The 21,884-nt window shown below is 39.9% G+C and overlaps 1 protein-coding gene across 20 annotated transcripts in view; it reads right to left on the reverse strand.

Annotated features, from left to right (window-relative positions):
* The window catches only part of ATP11C (ATPase phospholipid transporting 11C (ATP11C blood group)), a 207,067-nt gene that overhangs the window by 101,585 nt on the left and 83,598 nt on the right, over positions 1-21,884 (reverse strand). For all 20 annotated transcript variants that reach the window (XR_016227723.1, XR_016227720.1, XR_016227721.1 and 17 more), the window contains 2 exons: positions 18,225-18,344; positions 1,341-1,430 (listed from right to left, as the gene is read on the reverse strand). Coding sequence is in view for 16 of the 20 variants with exons in the window: in XM_089323865.1 (XP_089179991.1) it covers positions 1,341-1,430; positions 18,225-18,344 (210 nt within the window). In the remaining 4 variants the exon portion in view is untranslated. The remainder of the gene's footprint in view (positions 1-1,340; positions 1,431-18,224; positions 18,345-21,884) is intronic.

Genomic DNA, 21,884 nt, shown 5'->3' on the forward strand with positions numbered 1-21,884 from the left:
TGAACAGAAGTGCAGTTTGAAGACTGTTCTCATTGGTTCATGGAGGATGGATCAGAAAGGAACAGGAGCTGAGGACAGAGTGCACTTGAGAGCCTGTTGCTATAATCCTGGTGAAACAGTAGGATGGTAGCAAGAGACATGAAAAGAAATTCTGAAGGAGGGAAAAATTTCAGGACTGGTATGTAAACAAATGCAACTGTTAATTAAAGATGTCTTCCAAGCGTCTACTTAAAAACCTGGGTGAGTGTTTTTGAAATTTCCCAAAATAAGAAATCCTGAAAGAAAATTTGATTTGATGAATGGAAATCATGAGTTCAATCTGCCCTCACAACTCATACACTCTCATCTCCCATGCCCAGCCAGGCCTGCCTTGCCTCATCCTGTGTTACAAATATTGTGTACATATAAGATTTTTACATGGCTTTGTGCTTTTAGGCAACCTTTTCCCTACCCCTGAGATACAGGCCTGACATCTCCAACAGGTAAACACCTTGTAATACTTCAGATGTTCAGTTTAAGTTATCATTGATTATTTGAAGCTTTCTGAAGTTCTACCCACAGCATTTTGAACACACTATTTGAAGAACTTGTACTTTATTAAATTAAATGAAAACATGACTGTCTCTTCAGCCACAATATAAATTCCTTAAGGGTAAAAAAACATCAACAAGGTATTTCAGCAATCTCATTGGCATTTTTCTGCTTTGTTTAAAAAACAGAATGAGAAAAAAAGTACCTTTAAATGTAGTAAAATTTTCATGAGGTAATTATGGCAAGGAGAAATTTAATAGTACATAGACTTAAAGATGGAAGATGCAATTTAAAATGTCTAAAATTTAAAACACAAAATAGTAGAAGAAACAAACAAAAGCAGATCAATCTTCTAGACTTTTAGCCACCCGTAAAGTGAATAAGTGAATGAGGCAGAGCAAAACTGGAAGTCAGGAAGATGAGTGATAACTTTTTTAAGGCTAAAACTAGTGCTTAATAAACTGTTAGTTTGAACCATTTTTAATTTTGATATGTACTATTTCATTTAATAGTACATGAATCGTGTCCTTGTAAAATGAATAAAAAGATGAAATCCCTGAAAGTTTTAAAGAAAGTGACAACAGAATCTAAACATGCTTTCTAGTAAAAACACAACTTTAGAAAGCTATACAATCTTTTAAACTTTAAAATGTAATACTTCTACTTTTAAAAGTCACATTATGATAAGCCTTAGGATATCTTTTTATTTAAGAAAAATCACTGAGCATTTCAAGGTTATAAATTCATCGAAAATGTGTTTGAAGCAATGAAGTTTCTCAAAGTTGAATAGGTATTTATGGATATCTTACCTGTACAAGGAAAATGATGAGAAAATAAAAATTTGCAATTCTTCTAAACTGTTCAAACAGATTCTTTGGGAGGAAATTCCAAAGTGTATACTGTAAAGGAGAAAAAAAAGAATATTATCAGAAAGGAAACTAGAAAAATTCTAATTGTGTTGGCTAATATGATTCCAGATTATCATATAATGTAACATTTAATATATCCAACAATTTGAAACCGAAACCTCAGACACATGCAAATGTATACATTTAAATATAGCATGTAAACACTTTTTTTTTTTTTTCAGAAATGAAGCATTTTTTTTTTTGACAGGCAGAGTTAGTGAGAGAGAGAGACAGAGAGAAAGATCTTCTTTCCATTGGTTCACCCCCCAAATGGCTGCTATAGCCCTACAGCCGGCGCGCTGCGCCAATCCGAAGCCAGGAGCCAGGTGCTTCCTCCTGGTCTCCCATGTTGGTGCAGGGCCCAAGGACCTGGGCCATTGTCCACTGCCTTCCCGGGCCAGGGCAGAGAGCTGCACTGGAAGAGGAGCAACTGGGACAGAACCGGCGCCCCGACCAGGACTAGAACCCAGGGTGCCAGCACCACAGGCAAAGGATTAGCCTAGTGAGCCATGGCGCTGGCCAAGAAATGAAGCATTTTAATGGCTGTTCCCCTACCTCTGCTTTCTCTGATATAACTAGGTCTCTTGATATGTGATCTCCTATCATCTGATATATAATTCCTGTCATTCTATCAGGACAGGTAATTCATTTATCATATTTACTACTTTTTTCCCAATACCTAGCAGTGACTGGCACTAAGTAGAGAATCCATTATTTGGAAGAATGAATGAACAAATGAATTCCTATGCTTCAGCTAACCTCTGGATTCTTGATCATTCAGAGATACAACTCCAAGACAGTTGAAAAGGTATATATACAACCTTAGGTCCCAGAGAGTTATCACTTTAATCAACAACACACCACCCTAGGCTATGATAATTGATAACTGATAAAGGTTTCCATACTCAATTGCACATAGGCAGAAGGAGAAAATTCTCAGGTCAACTGTCATACCACATGTATTTTTTTCACTGATACCTTAAACTCAATGACTGGGTTATGCAAAAGTAAACAGAAGAAGTTAGATTTTCTAGATGACTTAATAAAGATACCCAGAAACAAGAAAGAGTAAATGTTTCTTAACCTAAAAGCCTAAATTTATACTTCAGTGGTCTCCATCCAAATTATCTGCACAATATCAGAACATATCCATTATTAAGGCAACTAAAGGGGCCAGCGCTGTGGCGCAGTGGGTTAATGGCCTGGCCTGAAGTGCTGGCATCCCAAATGGGCGCCGATTCGAGTCCCGGCTGCTCCAGCTCTCTGCTGTGGCCTGGGAAAGCAGAGGAAGATGGCCCAAGTGCCTGGGCTCCTGCATCTGCGTGGGAGACCTGGAGGAAGCTCCCGGCTCCTGGCTTCGGATCGGCACAGCTCCAGCCGTTGCGGGGGAGTGAACCAGGAGATGGAAGACTCTGTCTCAACCTCTCTCGGTAGCTATTTCAAATAAATAAAATTTAAAAAAAAAAAGGTAACTGAAAAGCCTAAGTTGTAGAGTATATGGGAATTGACAACTAACCTCTCTTTTTACAAAGCTCAAATTTCAGGCAATCATGAGAGAATGAAGACAAAGTCAAATACATTCATTAGTGAGCTACATTACAACCAATATCCAACTTAGAAGTTTCTTCCCATAGGGTCCAAGAAGCACCTAAGGGAGGATCATTCAAAAATAAGTGTAGAATTGTGTATGGATATACAGCACTTAAAAGGAGATAGTCCACACTTTTTGTGAAAGTCCCAAGGTAGTTTGCAATCAAAAAAAAAAAAAAAACTCAAAACTGTCGCTCCCCCTCTTCATGGAGGAACGACACAAAACCCTGCCTAGGCTTCATATCCGAGTCACGGCACCATTATGTCGCTCCCCCTCTTCGCGGAGGAACGACACAGGACTCTGCGTTGTTCTTTTGTCTGCTTGGCCCTCCCCGGGTTTGCCGCTGGTTCTTCCCGGGTTGGCTACCGTCCCTTCCACCTCCGTGGAAGGGCGGTTCCCCCTGCCACATTCCCCACTTCCGCGGGGGAGCGGCACACCACCGGCCGGCTCTCTCGGGGGCTGCACAGGTGTTCCCCTTAGATGTTCCCCTTAGATGTTCCTGGTGCATGCCGTCTCTCTCCTCCTTTATAGTCCTCCTCCGCCAATCCTAACTCGGCTGCCCACACGCCGAGTACACTGCTCTCCTCCAATCAGGAGCAGGATCAGCTCCTGGAGGTCATCACTCAAGTTGGCAAGAGGCAGCTGTGTAGAAGCTGTTTTCTTCTCTCCCAGCGCCATATTGTGGGAGAGCAGATGCATAGAATAAGTCTTAATTCCAGTAACTTAGTCCAGTCCGGGTTGCTCCCCACAAAAACCAGTTAGGAGCTGACACTGTCTAGATCGTAACTTACCAATTACTTAAAATCAATTTTCTAAAGCCATAAACTAAACTTCAACACCAGCCTGACAGGTGAGCTTCTGGCAGATTGACTTTCTGTTGCCAAAAAGGCTTTTTTTTTTTTTATTAAACAAATAAGCATAAGGACAGTTAAAGTCCTATGGAAGGAGTATTGTTAACACATCAATAGGAAACATTTTGTTGATGCTAAGCTCCAAATGTTAATTCTCCACTGTTTTGATTTACTAAATGAACTGTTTCATTGAGGAACTCTGGTTATTCCCTTCATAGGAAACTACTGCTAATGCCGTCTTCTTCATGCTGTTAAAAAGCCAGCAAGCATGTCTTAAGTCTTCTTCCCACAGATGTCAACAACAGTGTTTGGCATACAGAAAACATATGAGAAATTCTAATTAATACTTGTGCCTTGGAGCTGAGACTGAACCCTATAATGTAAAGACAGGACCCAATTTCTCATCTGCCTCCCTTAGCACAAGGTGTCCTTGCCTGTCCTTTATCAAAAGGTATTCACTGAATTGATAGTGTTGTATAGTGGGCACTACAAAGTTCGAGTCACTAGACTCAACAAGTCATTTGCTTTTCCAATAGAAAAAAACCTTGTTGCCAGTATTATCTAGAGGAGTTTGTTTAGGAGAATTCCAGGTCCAGCGAAGATGGTAATTACTACTTACATGTAACCCAATGGACCAACTGAAGCCCACCTGAAAATCATAAATTCCATAGAGAGCATAGATTCTCTGACCAACCAAAGGAAGGTCACGAGCAATGACCAACCAGGAACAAGGACATAAGCTGAACATGTACCTCTCAGCCCCAATTTCAGTCTAGAAGAACCATCTCCCCTCACTCCTCAGGGAGCCCAGGAATTAAGCAATGGCTGTTGGGCATGTTACTCTACACTTTGCAATGAAGACCTTCTTCTACCACCCTGCAGTGATTGGCTTTCTGCACTTCAGGTAAGCAGACACAGATTTGGGTTCTATAGTAATACAACTAGTTTGGGGTGTTGTTCTTCAACAGGTAGTGTTGTGGCACAGTGGGTTTAAGCCACTGCTTACAACACCCGCATCCTATAACATGCAGGTTGGAGTCCTGGCCAGCTTCTTGTTAATGTGTCTGGGAAGGCAGCAGATGATAGTAAAAGTACTTGGGACTATGAAACCTTCGTGGGACACCAGGATGGAGTTAATGTCTTCTGGCTTTGGCCTGGAGCAAACCTGGCTGTTGTGGCCATTTGTGTAGTGAATCAATGGAAGAAAGATTGATCTCTTTCTCTCCATCTGCCTGTCAAATAAATAAATACATAAATCTTTAAAAAAAAAAAACAAAACAACAACTCGTGTCTTGGTCAGTAACTCCACTGGTTTAACTGAAAAGTAAATTAAGCTTCCATCACATTTTTATTATAACACAATGGTAATATTTAATTTAGACAATTTTTCTAACACATATTCTCTTATGTTTTAGAAAGTTTTATAATGAAAAGTGAAATTGAATTACAGTCATTTATATCAAGTTATTAAAAATAATTTATTTATCTAAAAAGTAGACACTCAGGCTTGGTGAGTTGCTACAAACCAAAAATACAGGAAGAAAATGTGTACAGCAGTTGTTTTACACACTGTAAAGATGAACTAGGGATTTTTTTCTCATTTTTATTTAAAAAGCAGAGATAGAGAAAAGATGGAGAGAGACCTTCCATCCAGTGCTTTACTCCCCAAATGCCTGCAATAGCCAGGACTGGGACAAGCCAAAGTCAGGAAACCAGAACTCTATTCAGGTCTCCAAAATGGGTGGCTGGGAACCAAGTACTAGAGCTATCATCTGCTGCTTCGCAGGGTGCATGCTTAACATGAAACTGGATGGAAGCAGAGCACCTGGGATTAGAACTAAGAGGCCAAAACAGCAACCTAAGCACTGCATCACATGTCTACCCTTACATACTTATTTTCTCAAGTAAATTCTTGCTCAGAGAAACCAATAAAAACATTTTATATTATCTTAGTATTCATGTAATTAAACAATAGCTTCTATAGACAAATACTAGCGCTTCAAGAATCTACAATGCATTTATAATCTGTTTTACAGTGAATTAAATAACTGGTATACAATTGTGGGCACTAAAGATGCAATTACATGAAAAGATAAAGTTGGAGCCAGCGCTGTGGTGTTAACAGGATAAGCTGCCACCTGCAATGCTGGCATCTCATATGTGCACCAGTTCTAGTCTTGACTGATCCACTTCCAATCCAGCTCCCTACTAATGTGCCTGAGAAAGCAGTGAAGATGGTCGAAATGCCTGGGCCCCTTCAGGTGTATAGGAGACCAGGATGAAGCTCCTGGGGTCCTAGCTTCAGTATGGTCCAGCCTCAGCCATTGCAACCATTTGGGGAGTGAACCAGAGGATGGAGGATCTTGCTCGCTCGCTCTCTCTCCCTCCGTCCCTCCCTCCCTCTCTCCCTCTCTCCCTCTGTAACTCTGCCTTTCAAATGAATAAACCATCTTTTAAAAAGCTATAGGTAGAGCTGGTGCTTTAGCACAATGGTTTAAAGCCCGGCCTGAAGCACCAGTATCCCATATGGGCACCAGTTTGATCCAGCTCTGTTATGGCCTGGGAAAGCAGTAGAAGATGGCCCAAGTGCTTGGGCCCTACACCCACATGGGAGACCAGGAAGAAGCTCCAGGCTCCCAGCATCAGATCAGCCCAGCTCTGGGGGTTGCGGCCATTTGGGGAGTGAAACAGCGGATGGAAGACCTCTTTGTCTTTCTCTCTGGCTCTACCTCTCTATGTAACTCTTTCAAATAAATTTTAAAAAGCTATAGTAACCACCTCAAACATCTACCATTTGATTTGAAAGAAAAATCGTGTAAGTTCACTCACAACTTTCCTAATTCAAAGGAAGGAAGTTAAAGTGAATCTTGACCTTGAGCCTATTGCTTTACTTTAAGCAAAAAATGGCTTAAGACTTTGAATCTGAAATCCCTCTAATTTTCATTCTAGCTTAGAAAATGTTGATGAGAAAGTTAACATGCCAAATAACTTGTTCTAATGTGTTGATACAGCACAAGAGAAAGGGAAGTAGATAATCAATGAAGTAATTGCTACATAAAATAATATTAGCAGCCAACTGTGAATGAATTAAGGATAAGTGCTGGATTTTCTAACATTAGAAGTATGTGGATACAAAGCAAAAAATAACTATTTTAAGGTTAGTTGTAAATAAGCATGCAGTTATAAATAAGCAGTCCTACCCAGAGAAACTATTTACTTTGATAAAATACACAATCCATTTTATTATCAACTCTCCTTCATGTAGGCATTAAATACAATTCCATGCATCACAACAGTCTTTTATTCACATTACCAATTATCTTTTAAAACTTTAGAACTTTTTTTTTAAAGTTTCATTTTATTTATTTGAAAGACAGAATTAGAGAGAGGTAGAGACAGAGAGAGGTCTTTCATCTGCTGGTTCACTCCTTAGATGGCGGCAACAGCCAGAGCTGAGCCAATCCAAAGCCAGGAGCCAGGAGCTTCTTCCAGGTCTCCCATGCAGGTGCAGAGGCCCAAGGACTTGGGCCACCTTCCATTACTTTCCCAGGCCATAGAAGAGAGCTGGATAGGAAGAGGGGCAGCCAGGACTAGAATCAGCACCCATATGCGATACTGGCACTGCAGGTCAGGGTTTTAACCCGCTGCACCACGGCGCCAGCCAGAGCTTTTTTAAAGTATTTTTCTTGTTCATTCAAATAATTCAGATAAAAGAACAAACACAGTTATCACATTGAGATCACAACTCAATAACTTTTAAAATGTACTATCTAACTGGAGTGATGTGAAACCTCACTGAGGTTCTAATTCACATTTCCCAGATGGCTAGTGATCCTGAGAATTTTCTTAAGTGTCTGTTGGCCATTTGGATTTCCTCTCTGGAAAAATGCCCATTTAAGTCCTTTGCCCATTTCTTAAGTGGACTGTTTGTTTTCTTGTTGTTCAGTTTCTTGAGATCTTTAAAGACAGCACCATTTGTTAAAGACTGTCCTTGCTCCAGAGATTGATTTTAGCTACACTGTCAAAGCTAAGTTGGTTGCAGATGCATGAATTGATTTCTGGAGTTACTGTTCTGTTCTACTGGTCTATCCATCTGTTTTTGTGCCACTGCCAGGCTGTTTTGATTATAACTTCCCATTGTATGTCTTGAAATCAGGTATTGTGATGCCTCTGGCTTTGATTTTGTTGTATAAGATTGCTTTAGCTATTTGGGATCTCTTGTGTTTCCATATGAATTTTAGTATCACTGTTTCTAGATCTGTGACGAATGTTGTTGGTATTTTGATTAGGATCACACTGAATCTGTAAATTGCTATTGGTAGCATGGACATTTTGATAATCTTGATTCTTCCAAACGATGAAAGCACATGATTTTTCCATTTTTAAATAGCTTCTTCTATTTCTTTCTGCAATATTTTGTAATTTTCATCGTACAGATCCTTGACATCCTTGTTTAAATTTATTGCAAGGTATTGGATTCTTTTGGGAGCTACTGTGAACATGACTGATCTTAAAAGTTCTTTCTCAGCCTTGACATTGTCTATACAAACGCTATCAATGTTTCCACATTGATTTTATTTTAATTTTTATTTAGTGACAGGTAGAGTTATAGACAGTGAGAGAGACAGAAAGGTCTTCCTTCCGTTGGTTAACCCCCCAAATGGCCGCTACAGCTGACGCTGTGCCGATCCTAAGCCAGGAGCCAGGTGATTCCTCCTGGTCTCCCATGCAGGTGCAGGAGCCCAAGAATCTGGGCCATCCTCCACTGCCTTCCCGGGCCACAGCAGAGAGCTGGACTGGAAGAGGAGCAACTGGGAATAGGACCTGGCGCCCATATGGGATGCCGGCGCCGCAGGCAGAGGATTAACCTAGTGCACCACAGTGCCAGCCCCTCCACATTAATTTTATGAGTTCCAATAGTCTTTCAGTGGAGTGTTTTCCATCCCCTGTATATAGAATCATGTTATCTGCAAATAGCAATACTTTGACTACCTCATTCTCAATTTAAAACCCTTTGATTTCTTTTTCTTGCCTAATAGATCTGGCTAGAACTTTCAGGACTATATTAAACAGCAATGGTGAGAGTGGGCATCCTTGTCTGTTTTCAGATCTTAAGGGAAATGTTTCCAGCTTCTTCCCATTCAATAAGGTGCTGTCATTGGGTATATCACAAATTGCCTAGATTGTGTTGAGGAATGTTCTATAAGCAAAGTTTTCATTATGAAAGGATGCTGCATTTTATCAAGAACTTTCTCTGCATCTATTGAGGTAATCGTATGTTTTTTGTTCTTCAGTTTGTTAATGTGATGTATCACATTGATTGATTTGTGAATGTTGAACCGTCCCGCATACCAGGAATAAATCCCACTTGGTCCAGGTGAATGATCTTTCTGAAATGTTGCTGGATTCGATTAGCTAATATTTTGTTAAGGATTTTTGCATCTATGTTCATCAGAGATATTGGTCTATAGTTCTCTTTCTCTGTTTTTTCTGGCTTAGGATTTAGAATGGCTCTCATACAGAAATCAACAAAGGACAAATGGTGGCAAGAATGTGGGGAAAAAGGTAAACTGTTGGTGGGAAAGTACACTGGTGCAATCACTGTGGAAAACAGTATGGAGATACTTCAGAAATCTGAATATAGACCTACCACATGATCGAACCATCCCACTCCTGGGAATTCATCCAAACCCAAAGAAATCAGTACATAAAATATTTATCTGTACCCCCATGTTTACTGCACCACAATTTACAATAAGTAAGTTATGGAAGAACCCAGATACCCATCAACTATTGACTGGATAAAGAAATTATGGTGTATATACATACACTATGGTATACTACTCAGGTGTAAAAAAAATTAAATCCTGTCTTTTGAAACAAGAAGGATGCAACTAGAAACTATTATGCTTAGTGAAATAAGACAGTTCCAGAATGACAGATATCATTTTTTTTCCCTGATCTGAAGTAACTAGTAGAGTACCTGAACTATTACGTATTTGAGTGAAATAGACATTTTGAGATTTAATGATTGTTTACAGTCCTTTTCTCTTCCAGTCCAGTGTTTGTTGAAATCTTTTACTTAGTGCATAGTTAAATATATGATCATTAAGTAAACTGATAACAGATCTTTGTAAAAATTACGACTGGGAATGTGAGCAGGAGAAGAAGAGTTGGAGCCCTAGTGGGAGGGAGGGTGTGGGGGAAATGCCACTATGTTCCTAAATCTGTATATATTAAATACATGAAACTTGTATAATTTAAATAAAATTAAAAAAATAAAATGTACTATCAGGGTTAGATAAGACCAACACAAAGAGAAGTCTAATAAATTCTACAAACCATACTGATTGTTTTAATGAGGAAAAGTATGAATGTAATTTTAGGCTTGAAACTTGATCCAAGATGTTCACATTTTAGCCTTGGGTATATCTGCAAAGAGTTATGTGGAGCTCCTTGAGTGTTATCCCACTGAAGGGTCTTCAAGATGGATCAGAATTTTTACAGGAAAAAAAATGTAGAACAGGTAAACTTGATAGAAGCTAAAGATGCTACAAATCCTAGCATGGTAGATCAGTGCTCATTTTACTAAAAAGAAAGAACATTTATGAGTTTTGTATCAGCTACAAAATTTGTGTGATTCCCGCAAGTCTCTGCAGAGTACTTACTTACATAGTAATGCTGCAGAGGACAAGTTTTCCTAAAGAAAGTTTTTGTGTCTCAGAAGAAGAAAAAATGCAATTTTATGATAATATTTAATGTAGGTCAAAATGTTTGCAATCAGTATTCCCTGTAAGAAAAAGTTAATCTCAGTGTTACACTGACATTTGTGATGGTATTTGTAAAGCAAAAAAGCAGCCAATTAAGAGTTATTTTTAAAATTTTTTATATTTATATAAGGTGAACAAATTTCATTTATACCGATTTAGGAGCATAGTGACACTTCTCACTCTAATCCTTTTTTCTTGCTTTTTTCTTTTAATTTTTATAATGACATACTTTTAAAATCACAAGTTTAATCCTCTACTGAGTAAAGATTCAACAAATAGCAAGACAAAAAAAAAAAAACCTCTTTCCTCAACAGTGGAGAGAAAGGCTGTAAATAATAATTAAATGTCAAATTGCTGATATACATTATATTTTTTGTACTACCTTAGTTACCACAGATCAGGGGAAAGACATATTTCTTTTTGGGACTGGCTTATCTCATTCAGCATAATGCTTTCTAGTTGCATCGATTTTATTGCAAAAGACAGGATTTCATTATTTTTCTTACAGGTGAGCAGTATTCCACAGTGTATACATATATATATAGATCACATTTTCTTTATACATACATTGGTTGATGGACATCTGAGTGGATTCCATATCTTAGCTATTTTGAATGGAGCTGAAATAAACATGGGAGTACAGATAACTCTTTCACGTGCTGATTTCTTTTGGCTAGGGTAAATTCCTAGGAGTGGGATAGCTGGGTCACATGGTAGATCTATTTGCAGATTGTTGAGGAATCTCCATATTACCTTCCACAACGGCAGTATTACTTTACATTTCCAGCAACAGTGGTTTAGGGTACATTTCACTGAACATCCTCACCAGCATTGTTTTTTGATTTCTGTATGATATAGCTATTCTAATTGGGGTAAGGTGAAACCTCCCTGTGGTTTTGACTGCATTTCCCTGATGGCTAGTAATCCTGAACATTTTTTTCATGTTTCTGTTGACCATTTCAATTTCATCCTTTGAAAAATGCCTGTTCTTGTTCTTTACTCATTTCTTAACTGGATTGCTTGTTCTGTTGATGTTCTTGAGCTCTTTACAGACTCTGGATATTAATCCTTTATCAAGCTGCATGTTTTTCAAATATTTTCTCCCATTCTTTTGGTTACCTCTTTACTTTGTTTGGTGCTTCCTTTGCAGTGCAAAAACTTTTAAACTGATGAAACCCCATTTGTCTATTTTTGCTTTGATTGCCTGTGCTTCTGTGATACTTTCCAAGAAGTCTTTGCTTATGTCAATGTCTTGAAGTGTTTCCAAAATGTTTTCCTCTTGTAATTTGATGGTATCAGGTCACAGACTTAGATCCTTGATAACCTTATTTTATTTAGCATGTAAGTCAGGGGTATCACTTCATATTTCTGCATGCATAGATCCAACTCTCCCAGCACCATTTGTTAAAGAGACTGTCCTTTCTACAGGCATTGATTTTATCTGATTAGTCAAAGATTAGCTGGAGATCAATGGATTCATTTTGATACCCATTTTGCTTAAGGTTTTTATCATGAAAGGATGTAGCTTTTTTTTAATTTTTTTTGACAGGCAGAGTTAGACAGTGAAAGAGAGAAAGAGAGAGAGAGAGAGAAAGAGAGAGAGAGAGAGAGAGAGAGAGAGAGAGAGAGAGAAAGGTCTTCCTTTTTCCATTGGTTCACCCCCAAAGTGGTCGCTACAGCTGGTGCGTTGTGGCCGGGGCACTGCGCCGATACGAAGCCAGGAGCCAGGTGCTTCCTCCTGGTCTCCCATGCGGGTTCAGGGCCCAAGGACCTGGGCCATCCTCTACTGCACTCTCAGGCCACAGCAGAGAGCTGGACTGGAAGAGGAGCAACCGGGATAGAATCTGGTGCCCTAACGGGGACTAGAACCTGGAGTGCCAGCACCGCAGGTGGAGTATTAGCCTAGTGAGCCACGGCGCTGGCCAGGATGTAGCATTTTTATCAAAGGCTTTCTCTGCATCTATTGGGATTATCATGTGGTTTTTATTGTTCAATTTGTTAATGTGATATATCATATTTACTGATTTACATGTTGAACCATCCCTTTTGACCCATTAAAATTTTTTTAGATAGCCAGGCCCCCTAGCATTAGGTAATATATATATACAATGGTCACATCTGCCAGTTGAACTGATCCCATAAATCATTACATAATGCTTTTCTTTGTCTCTTTTTAACAGTTTTTGTGCTAAAGTCAACTTTGCCTGATACTAGGACTTACAGGCAGCAAACAGATTGGTTTTGTTTTTTAATCCATTAAGCCAGTCTATATATTTTAATTGGAGAATTTAGGCCATTTACATTAAAGGTTATTAATGATATGTAATGACTTGGCCTTGCCATTTTACCTTAAATATTATTGTTTGTTTTGGACTCCTTTGTAATTTTGTACATTTATTTATTTGAAAGGAAGAGTTACAGAGAGTGAGAGACAGGCAGAGAGTGAGAGATCTTCCATCTGCTGGTTCACTCCACAAAAGGCCACAATGGCTCAGACTGAGCCAAGCTGAAGCCATGAGCCAGGAACCTCATCTGGGTCTGCCACATGGGTACAGGGGCCAAGGACCTGGGCTATCCTCCGCTGCTTCCCCAGGCACATTAGCACCAAGCTGGACTGGAAGTGGAATGGCCAGGACTTGAACCAGAGGCCATATGGGATGCTAGCATTGCAGGTGGCAGTTTTATCTACTATACCACAGTGCAAGCCCCTCCTTTGTATCTTTACTAGGGGATTTTTTGCCTTTGCATTATTTCATAATGATGACTGTCTTTTTGTGTTTCTATGTATAGCACATTCATAAGCATCATTTGTAAGGCTGGATGAGTGGTGAAAAATTCTTTTCATTTGTTGGTTTTAGAAGTTCTTCATTTCACTTTCATTCACAAATGGAGCTTTACTGGTTACAGTGTTCTGGGTTGAGGTTTTCTAATAGCCTGTAGGATCTGATGAGAAATCAGCTGTCATTTGAGTTAGAGATCCGTTGAAGGTAATCTGACATTTCTGTTGTGCACAATTTAGAATCTTCATTTTTACTTTTAAAAGTTTGACTATAACATGAAATGTTGAAGATCTTTTCTGATAATCTCCATTAGAAGTTCCATGTGCTTCATGTACTTGGATGTCTCTCCAAATTAGGGAAATTTTTTGCTATTATTTCACTGAATAGGGCTTTTAATCCATTCTCTCTTTCCACGCCTTCAGGAACTCCTAAGACATGTAGGTCATTTGACAGTATCCCATAAATCTCGAACACAATTTTCCAGTTTTCTTCTTCCTTTTTTTGTATGACTGAGCTATTTCCAAATATTTGTCTTCTAGCTTCGATATTCTTACCTGTGCATCAAAGTCTGTTGTTGGGGCTTTCTATTATATTTGACATACTGAATTCTTCATTTCTAATATTTCAGTTTGATTTCTCTTCAATACCTTTATCTCATGGGATAATTTTACATCCATGTGATTTATGGATTTAACTTATAAATTTCCTTCTCATTGTTTTTGCATAATCTTATGATGATTCTTGGCATTCCTTTTCAGGCATTTTATCAATCTCTTTGTCCTCACATTCTAAACAGAAGTGTTGTTTTGCTCCTTTGAGGGAGTCATACTGTCTTCCTTGTTCACATTTCTCATGTTTTTGCATTTATTTTTAGCCATTTGTGGAACCACTTTGTGCTTTTCTCCTCTGGTGGCTGTTATCTTTGAAATATGCCTCTGTGGCTTAGTGGTGTGTCTGCTCCTTCACTAGATATTCAGAGGCATGTGCGGGGTGGGGCCAGGGAGCTCTGGTCAGTGCTCAGGGTAGTTCAAGAGTCCAAGTTGACACCCACATTGGGTGTGGTAGATCTCCTCTACTGTCAGCAGGAGGGAGGGTATGATGGCATTAGCTGGTGTGATCACTGCTTCATCTCCTCTATTCCAAGGTGATCTATGCCCAGGATGAGCCCACATTGGCTACACACCCCATACATACATTCACCTGAACTGCACAAAGAATCTGTGCAGTCCTCAGTGTGAGCACAGAACCCTCTGCAATGACCCACCCCAGGCACTCTGAAGCCTCTGAAGCAAGGCACTCTCATTGCCCAAAGCCCCAGATACACTCCATGCTCTATCATTCAGTCACAAAATTCTCACAGTCCTAGTTTATATGAATCCCATATCACAGGGAACAGGAGATCCACTCTCAGCCCTGTGAGGCTGTTCTGTCCACAGAGATAGCTGAGGCGTTTCCAAATACAGCTTCCTGTTAGTGTTCTTCCTTGGCAGTTTGAGTACAGGCACCAGTAATATAGAGGAGAGGAAAGAGCCTCACAGGCTTAAGTGGGGGCACTGCCCACTGCAAAACTCCTGGTCAGGCTCAGAATCAATGGGAACTACAGATTTATCCCTCAGATAAAATCCCCTAGTCACACATACATGAGCCGTGGCAGACTATACTGACTGTACTTGTCTTGTTAAGATGGCATTTCCTCCCTTCTATTCTAGTACATGGACATCAGCTGAGGCAGCCTGTACTCACTTTGTTAAGATGGCACTTCCTCCCTGCTACTCTCCAGAAGCCCTTGTGGAGCTGGGGGGAGGGGATGGGAAGCAGGTAGTGTGCTCTCATTTCATGGGGTTAGTGGGGCACGTGGCTTTCTATTGGCATTCCAGGCTGGACTCAAAGTTCAGGTGGTCCGCAAGGTTCTCCCTCAGGTACTATCACCAGTGACATGGGCTGCTACATTCTCCTGTCATTTCTCTTTAAGAAGATGGTTTCTCTTCGTGATACTGACTCTGATAATGGTAGGAGTAGAACAGGAGCACTGCATGGCATGTTGTTGTTTTTTTTTTTTTTTTTAAGAAAGCATTTATTTAATGACTAGGGATTTCACAGGTACAGCTTTAGGAATATAGCAGTTCTTCCCCCCAAACCTGACCTCCCACCCCAACTCCCGTTCCACCTCCTACTCCCGGACTAGAACCTGGTGCCCATAATATGGGATGCCGGCACCACAGGCGGAGGATTAACCAAGTGAGCCACGGCGCCGGCCCCAGTACTGAGATTTTGTTTTATTTTTTTAATTTAACAAGTAGAGTTACAGACAGTGAGAGAGAGAGAGACAGAAAGGCCTTCCTTCCGTTGGTTCACTCCCCAAATGGCTGCCACAGCCAGTGCTATGCCGATCTGAAGTCTGGTGCTTCTTCCTGGTCTCCCACGCAGTGCAGGGGCCCAAGCACTTGGGCCATCCTCCACTGCCCTCCCACGCCACAGCAGAGAGCTGGACTGGAAGAGGAGCAACCAGGACTAGAATCCGGCGCCCATATGGGATGCTGGCGCTGCAAGTGGAGCAATAACCAAGTGAGCCACAGTCCCGGCCCCTTGAGCATTTTGTTTCTTAAGTTATTATACTGTCAATTCCCCTTTTTTCCTGCTCTATGGCTTTTATGAAAAAGCAAATCCACTAAATGGCAGCTAATTAAAAGAAATGGTACACACATAATAGAGGAATAAATAAAAATGTATTAGTTTACGGGTGCTGGTTCATCTCATGGCTGCTTTGCTTCTGATCTGGGTACCTGCTAATGGCATGGGGAAAAGCAGCAAAAGATGGCCAAAGTGCTTGGGCGCCTGCCACCCATGTGGGAGACCCGGATGAAGCTCCTGGCTTCGACCTGGCCCAGCACTGGGTGTTGTGGTCATCTGAGGAGTGAATCACACGAAGGAAGACCTCTCCATCTCTGACTTCCAAAATAAATAAATAAATCATTAAAAAGCAATGTAAACTTCTTTAATTTATTTATTTGAAGGGCAGAGTTACAGAGAAGCAAAAGCAAAGAGACAGAGAGAGAGAGAGAGAGAGAAAGAGACATCAAGAGCGAGCATGTTATCTTCCATTCAAGTTCACTCCCCAAATGACTGCAACACCCACAGCTAAGCCGATCCAAAGCCAGGAGCCTGGAGTTTCTTCTGGTTCTCTCACATGGGTACAGGGGCTCAAGGACTTGCGTGATCTTTCTCTGCTTTCCCAGGCACATTAGCAGGGAGGTGGATCAGAAGTGGAGCAGCTGGGACTTGAGCCAGAGCCCATATGCAACGCTGGCACTGTAGGTGGAAGCTTTACCTGCTACGCCCAAAGTGCTATCCACAAATGTAAACTTCTTTATCCTAGTTTTATATATTTGTATCTATAATCTATATCTGTTTAAAACCGAATTTTATTTGTATCATGGGTTACTATTTTTAAAAATTACTCCATACAAAAAAAAAACCCCTTCATTGTGATTTTGTATTTTAGGTCCAAAGTAATTGCAAGCATGCAGTGAAAGAAATGTCACCAACATTTTAGCTCTGCCTCATTAGGCTGCAGGAGAAGGTAAGGAAAATGATCAAGATCCATGCTACAAGAGATGACACTGGGCCAGCCATCTAGCATGCTGCACTCAGCCTGGTCAGTGAAGGGCAAAAATTAGCAAATTAATTTGTGAAGAATGATAACTACAGGGTACAGGAGCTATAAAAAGTGTTTTTACATATGGAGTATTAGCCCCATTTCACCTATGAAAACATTCAGACTCAGAATTATTTATTTGCCCAAGGTGATGCAGTGAGTAAATGGTCAAGCCAGGATTTAAAGGCAGGTGTTCAGACTTCCAAGCCACTGCTCTTAGCACTATATTACAGTGAAGTAAGATGATTATTCAGTTACAATGACTGATGTCTTAAGAACAGTTCACAGGCCAAGAAACTTACAGAGCAGAATGTACACTTCAGAATCCAGGAATGTACTTGAGAAATAGGGCCAGATAGGTAACTGAAAGACGCAAATGAAAATCATACCCAGACAGCTCCCTCCAAGAGAATGCAAATCATTTACATTCTAGCCCAACCATCCAAGGGAAACTTAAGAAGCTCTGCACAGGTAAATAATGCCTAGGTTGAGCAAACATCAGGCTTAAAAAAATTAATATGTAGAATCCACAGGTGCTGTGAATTAAAATGGAAAGCAAGTGAATGGTCTTTAAGCTATAACAAAGCAGAATCTGAGGCTGTTTTTCTAAATTTTTTAAGATTTATGTATTTATTTGAAAGGCAGAGTTAAGAGGAAGTGGGGAGAAAGAGGGAGGGAGGTAGCAAGAGAGGGTGATCTTCTATTTGCTGGTTCACTCCCCAGATGGCTGCAACAGCTACTGATGGGTCACACTGGAGCCAGGATCCAGGAGCTTCATCTAGGTCCCCCATGGGGTACAGGGACCCAACTATTTGGGTCATCTTCCACTGTTTTTCCCAGGCCATTACCAGGGAGCTCAATAAGAAGTGCAGCAGTTGGGAGATGAACTGGTACCCATATGGGATGCTAGCATTGCAGGTTGGTAGCTTAACCTATTATGCCACAATGCCACTCCACCCCACCCCTTTGTTGGATGCTTTTAATAAACTACTTTTCAGGGGAATAATTGCCATAGTTATTATATGACCTGTATAAATACATATGTATTTTTCTACATATACCAAATTCCTCAGAAGCATAAAAAATGCATTATTTGACTTAGTAAATGAACATCTACTGAGTTAAAAAAAGAACTTACCTTAGATGAGACTATTCTATTATCGCAAAATCTTTGTGCAATGTAAGCTTCGGTTTCTGAAATTGGATGATTGCCAACAAACACTGTGCGTGTACCAACACGTTTCTCTTCTCCAGCACACTGAACAAGAGAAAGAGAGAAAGTCAGCCTTTCACCACATTTCTCCACACTTTTACCAAGCTAGGAAGAAATTCTTGTCTAAGCATATTTGACTATAATCTCAGGAGAGCGAGCAGATAGGAAATCCAAAATCCACTAAGCTCTTAGTGGCTGACTTAGTGAAGATTAGTAAAAGTGGCACTTGAACCAACTGTTCTAAGGGCATAGTGCAATTTTACATCCACAGGAGCCTCAAGAAATTCACCCCCAAAATATGTTACACTGGTATGCTGATTATTTTAAATTAAAGGTTTTTGCAGAGAAGCAGATGCCAGACATAGTTTTACTCTGATATTCCCTTATCTACCCCAAGACCAGACAGCCAAAGAAGAAAACGATTATGTTTGGTACCTTCTTGGTGTATTCATTAACTAAACTCATATCTGCAGGAATAAAACTGAACAAGGTAACCACAGCTGGACAAGAGTTTATCAGGAGCTACTATCCATCTCCTCCCATTCAATTTCCAAAGAGAATCATTTACTAACTACTTTCTAAGCACTTAGTCCACCCATTCATTCACATAAAGTCATTTATTACCCATCAACTGTTACATTCTCCATCTCCCCCTCCCTTGTGAAGAAAGATATATAAGCATCTGAAGTTTATCATATTATTTGAATAATCACACTGTGATTCCCCTTTATGCATGCTAACAAAATTATGTACCTTTTGGCCTATTAATCAGTCTATTGCCAACTCATTCCAGTGAACCTTTTGGACGATATCCTACAGAAACAAGACTGGATTTTTATTCAGGTTATTTTTCCATTTAAAATTTTATTTATGATTACTTGGAAGGCAGGAAGACGGAGACAAATCTTCCATTGGATGATTTGCTCCCCAAATGTCCCAACAGATCCAGGGTGGAGCCAGGACAAAGCCAAGAGTCTGGAATTCAATCAGGGACTCAAGTACTTGATCTTTCATTTGCTGCTTCTCAGAGTGCCCATTAGCAGGAAGCTGGAATTGAAAGTGGAGCTGAGACTAGAACTCAGGCTGTCTGATAAGGGATAGAGATGCCCTGCTATACCCAATGCCCACAACATAGCCAAACAATTTTTTCATTCACAGTTCAAATGAATTTCAAACATTGCCTTCACAGCAACACACTATTTAGAAAAGGTCATATTGTGAATATTTCATTATTATACAAGTCCTGAGGATGACAATGTCAACTATCTTACTAGACAGCAAAAATCAAGTAAAAATTACTCCCAAACACAACATAATTACTTATAAGTATACAGGTAAGAAACAGAATGGCTACATTTATTAATGGAGAGATATATTCAACCAGCTGGTTTACTCGCCAAATTGCCACCATGGCTGGGGTTGGGCAAGGCCAAAGCCAGGAGGTTCTTCCAGGTTTCCCATTTGGGTATAGGGGCCCATGTACTTCGACCATGTTCTGCTGCCTTCCCATGCCCATTAGCAGAGAGCTAGATCAGAAGTGGTATATCCAGGACTTGAACCAGCACCCATATGGGATGCCGGCACTGCAGGTGGAATTTAACCTTCTAGACCACAGCACTGGCCCCTATGGATTTTATTTATTTATTTATTTGAAAGTCAAAGTTACAGAAATAGAGATAGACAGAGATCTTTCATCTGTTGCTTCATTTCCAGATGTCAGCAATGGCCAGGGCTGAGCCTCGCTCAGCAGAATGATTCTTATGCTGCCAATATAGATTTTTCCCCTGAATTACAGGGGTCACTGATTAAATTAAAACTAAATAAACCAGTGTTTTCGCCAATTTTGAATTTTCTTCAACTCCTTTTGCTGGAGAGTGAACGGAAGGAGAAAGCATGATGTATTTTCCTCAGGCACATGCTATCATATGAACTCCCTACATCTGAATAATATTTATATAAAGTTTCACTAAGAAATCCCACATTCATTATTTCTGTGATCTTTTTTGAATAAAACCCTAAATGGCATCTCTCTACATGAACTAAATAAATGAATGAAGCTGCAGAATGTGCACTTCTGAGCATTTTTCTAAATAGGGCAGTCTCCTTCACCCAAGCAGGTTTGGGTTTGGAGCTGTCTGAGGACTCTTGATGGGATGATAAGAAATAGATGACTTTTGCATGCTCATTTCACCCTAAAATCTGATGAACATATACTCTGGTGGAATTTCCTCTACAATACTATTACTATATAATACAACTTGCTTCAAATAAAAATGGGCAATTCTGCCCTTGTATGAATTCATTTTAATTTTTCACTTGCTGTCAATGTAGAGTGTTAAAACAGTGATGTTACTTAGTGTGATTCTGAATAATGTAGTTTCGTTTGCCAAGAGTGAGAAACTCCAAATAGGGATCATTTCAAAAATCCCATTTGGATGTCATAACACAGTCTGCAGAGTGAGTATCATTCCTGCCATCTCAGAAATTTAATGTATACTAAACTGATCTTCTGTATATTAAGAGAATCAAAAATGAATCTTGATGTGAATGGAAGGGGAGAGGGAGTGGGAGAGGGGAAGGTTGCGGGTGGGAGGGACATTATGAGGGAGAAGCCATTGTAATCCATAAGCCATACTTTGGAAATTTATATTCATTAAATAAAAGTTAAAAAAAAAAAAGAAATTGAAAGAATTTGTTGCCACTCGTCCAGCCCTGCAAAAGATGGTTAAACATGTGTTGCACACAGAAACACAGAAACACGGTCATCAATATGAAAGAAGGTAAAGGAAGGAAACCTCACAGCAAAAGATCACAGGGAATTCAAAGCATATATTAGAACTTATCTTTGGCAAATGGCAGGGCAAAGTTATCACTTATCATTAGTCACATTGAACATTAATGGCCTGAACTGTCCAGTTAAAAGACACCGATTGGCTGATTGGCTTAAGGAACAAAACTCATCTATTTGCTGCTTACAAGAAACACATCTTTCCAACAAAGATGCATACAGACTGAAAGTGAAAGGCTGGAAAAAGATATACCATGCCAACAGAAATGAAAAAAGAGCAGGCGTAGCCATCTTAATATCGGACAACATAAACTTTACCACAAAAACTGTTAAGAGAGACAAAGAGGGACACTATATAATGATTAAGGGATCAATTCAACAGGAAGATATAACAATTATCAATGTATATGCACCTAATTACAAGGCACCGGTTTATTTAAAAGATTTGTTAAGGGACTTAAAGGGAGACTTAGACCCCAATACAATAGTACTGGGGGACTTCAATACTCCACTCTCAGAAATAGACACATCAACAGGACAGAAGATCAACAAGGAGACAGTAGATTTAAACGACACTATAGCCCAAATGGATCTAACAGATATATACAGAACTTTCAATCCTACAGCTAAAGATTTTACATTCTTCTCAGCAGTACATGGAACCTTCTCTAGGACTGACCACATACTAGGCCATAAAGCAAGTCTCAGCAAATTCAAAAGAATTAGAATCATACCATGCAGCTTCTCAGACCATAAAGGAATGAAGTTGGAAATTAGCAACTCAGGAATCCCTAGAG

This window comes from Oryctolagus cuniculus, chromosome X, assembly GCF_051225735.1.
Source record: "Oryctolagus cuniculus isolate XC-2025 breed Fujian yellow rabbit chromosome X, ASM5122573v1, whole genome shotgun sequence".
Lineage (NCBI taxonomy): Eukaryota > Metazoa > Chordata > Mammalia > Lagomorpha > Leporidae > Oryctolagus > Oryctolagus cuniculus.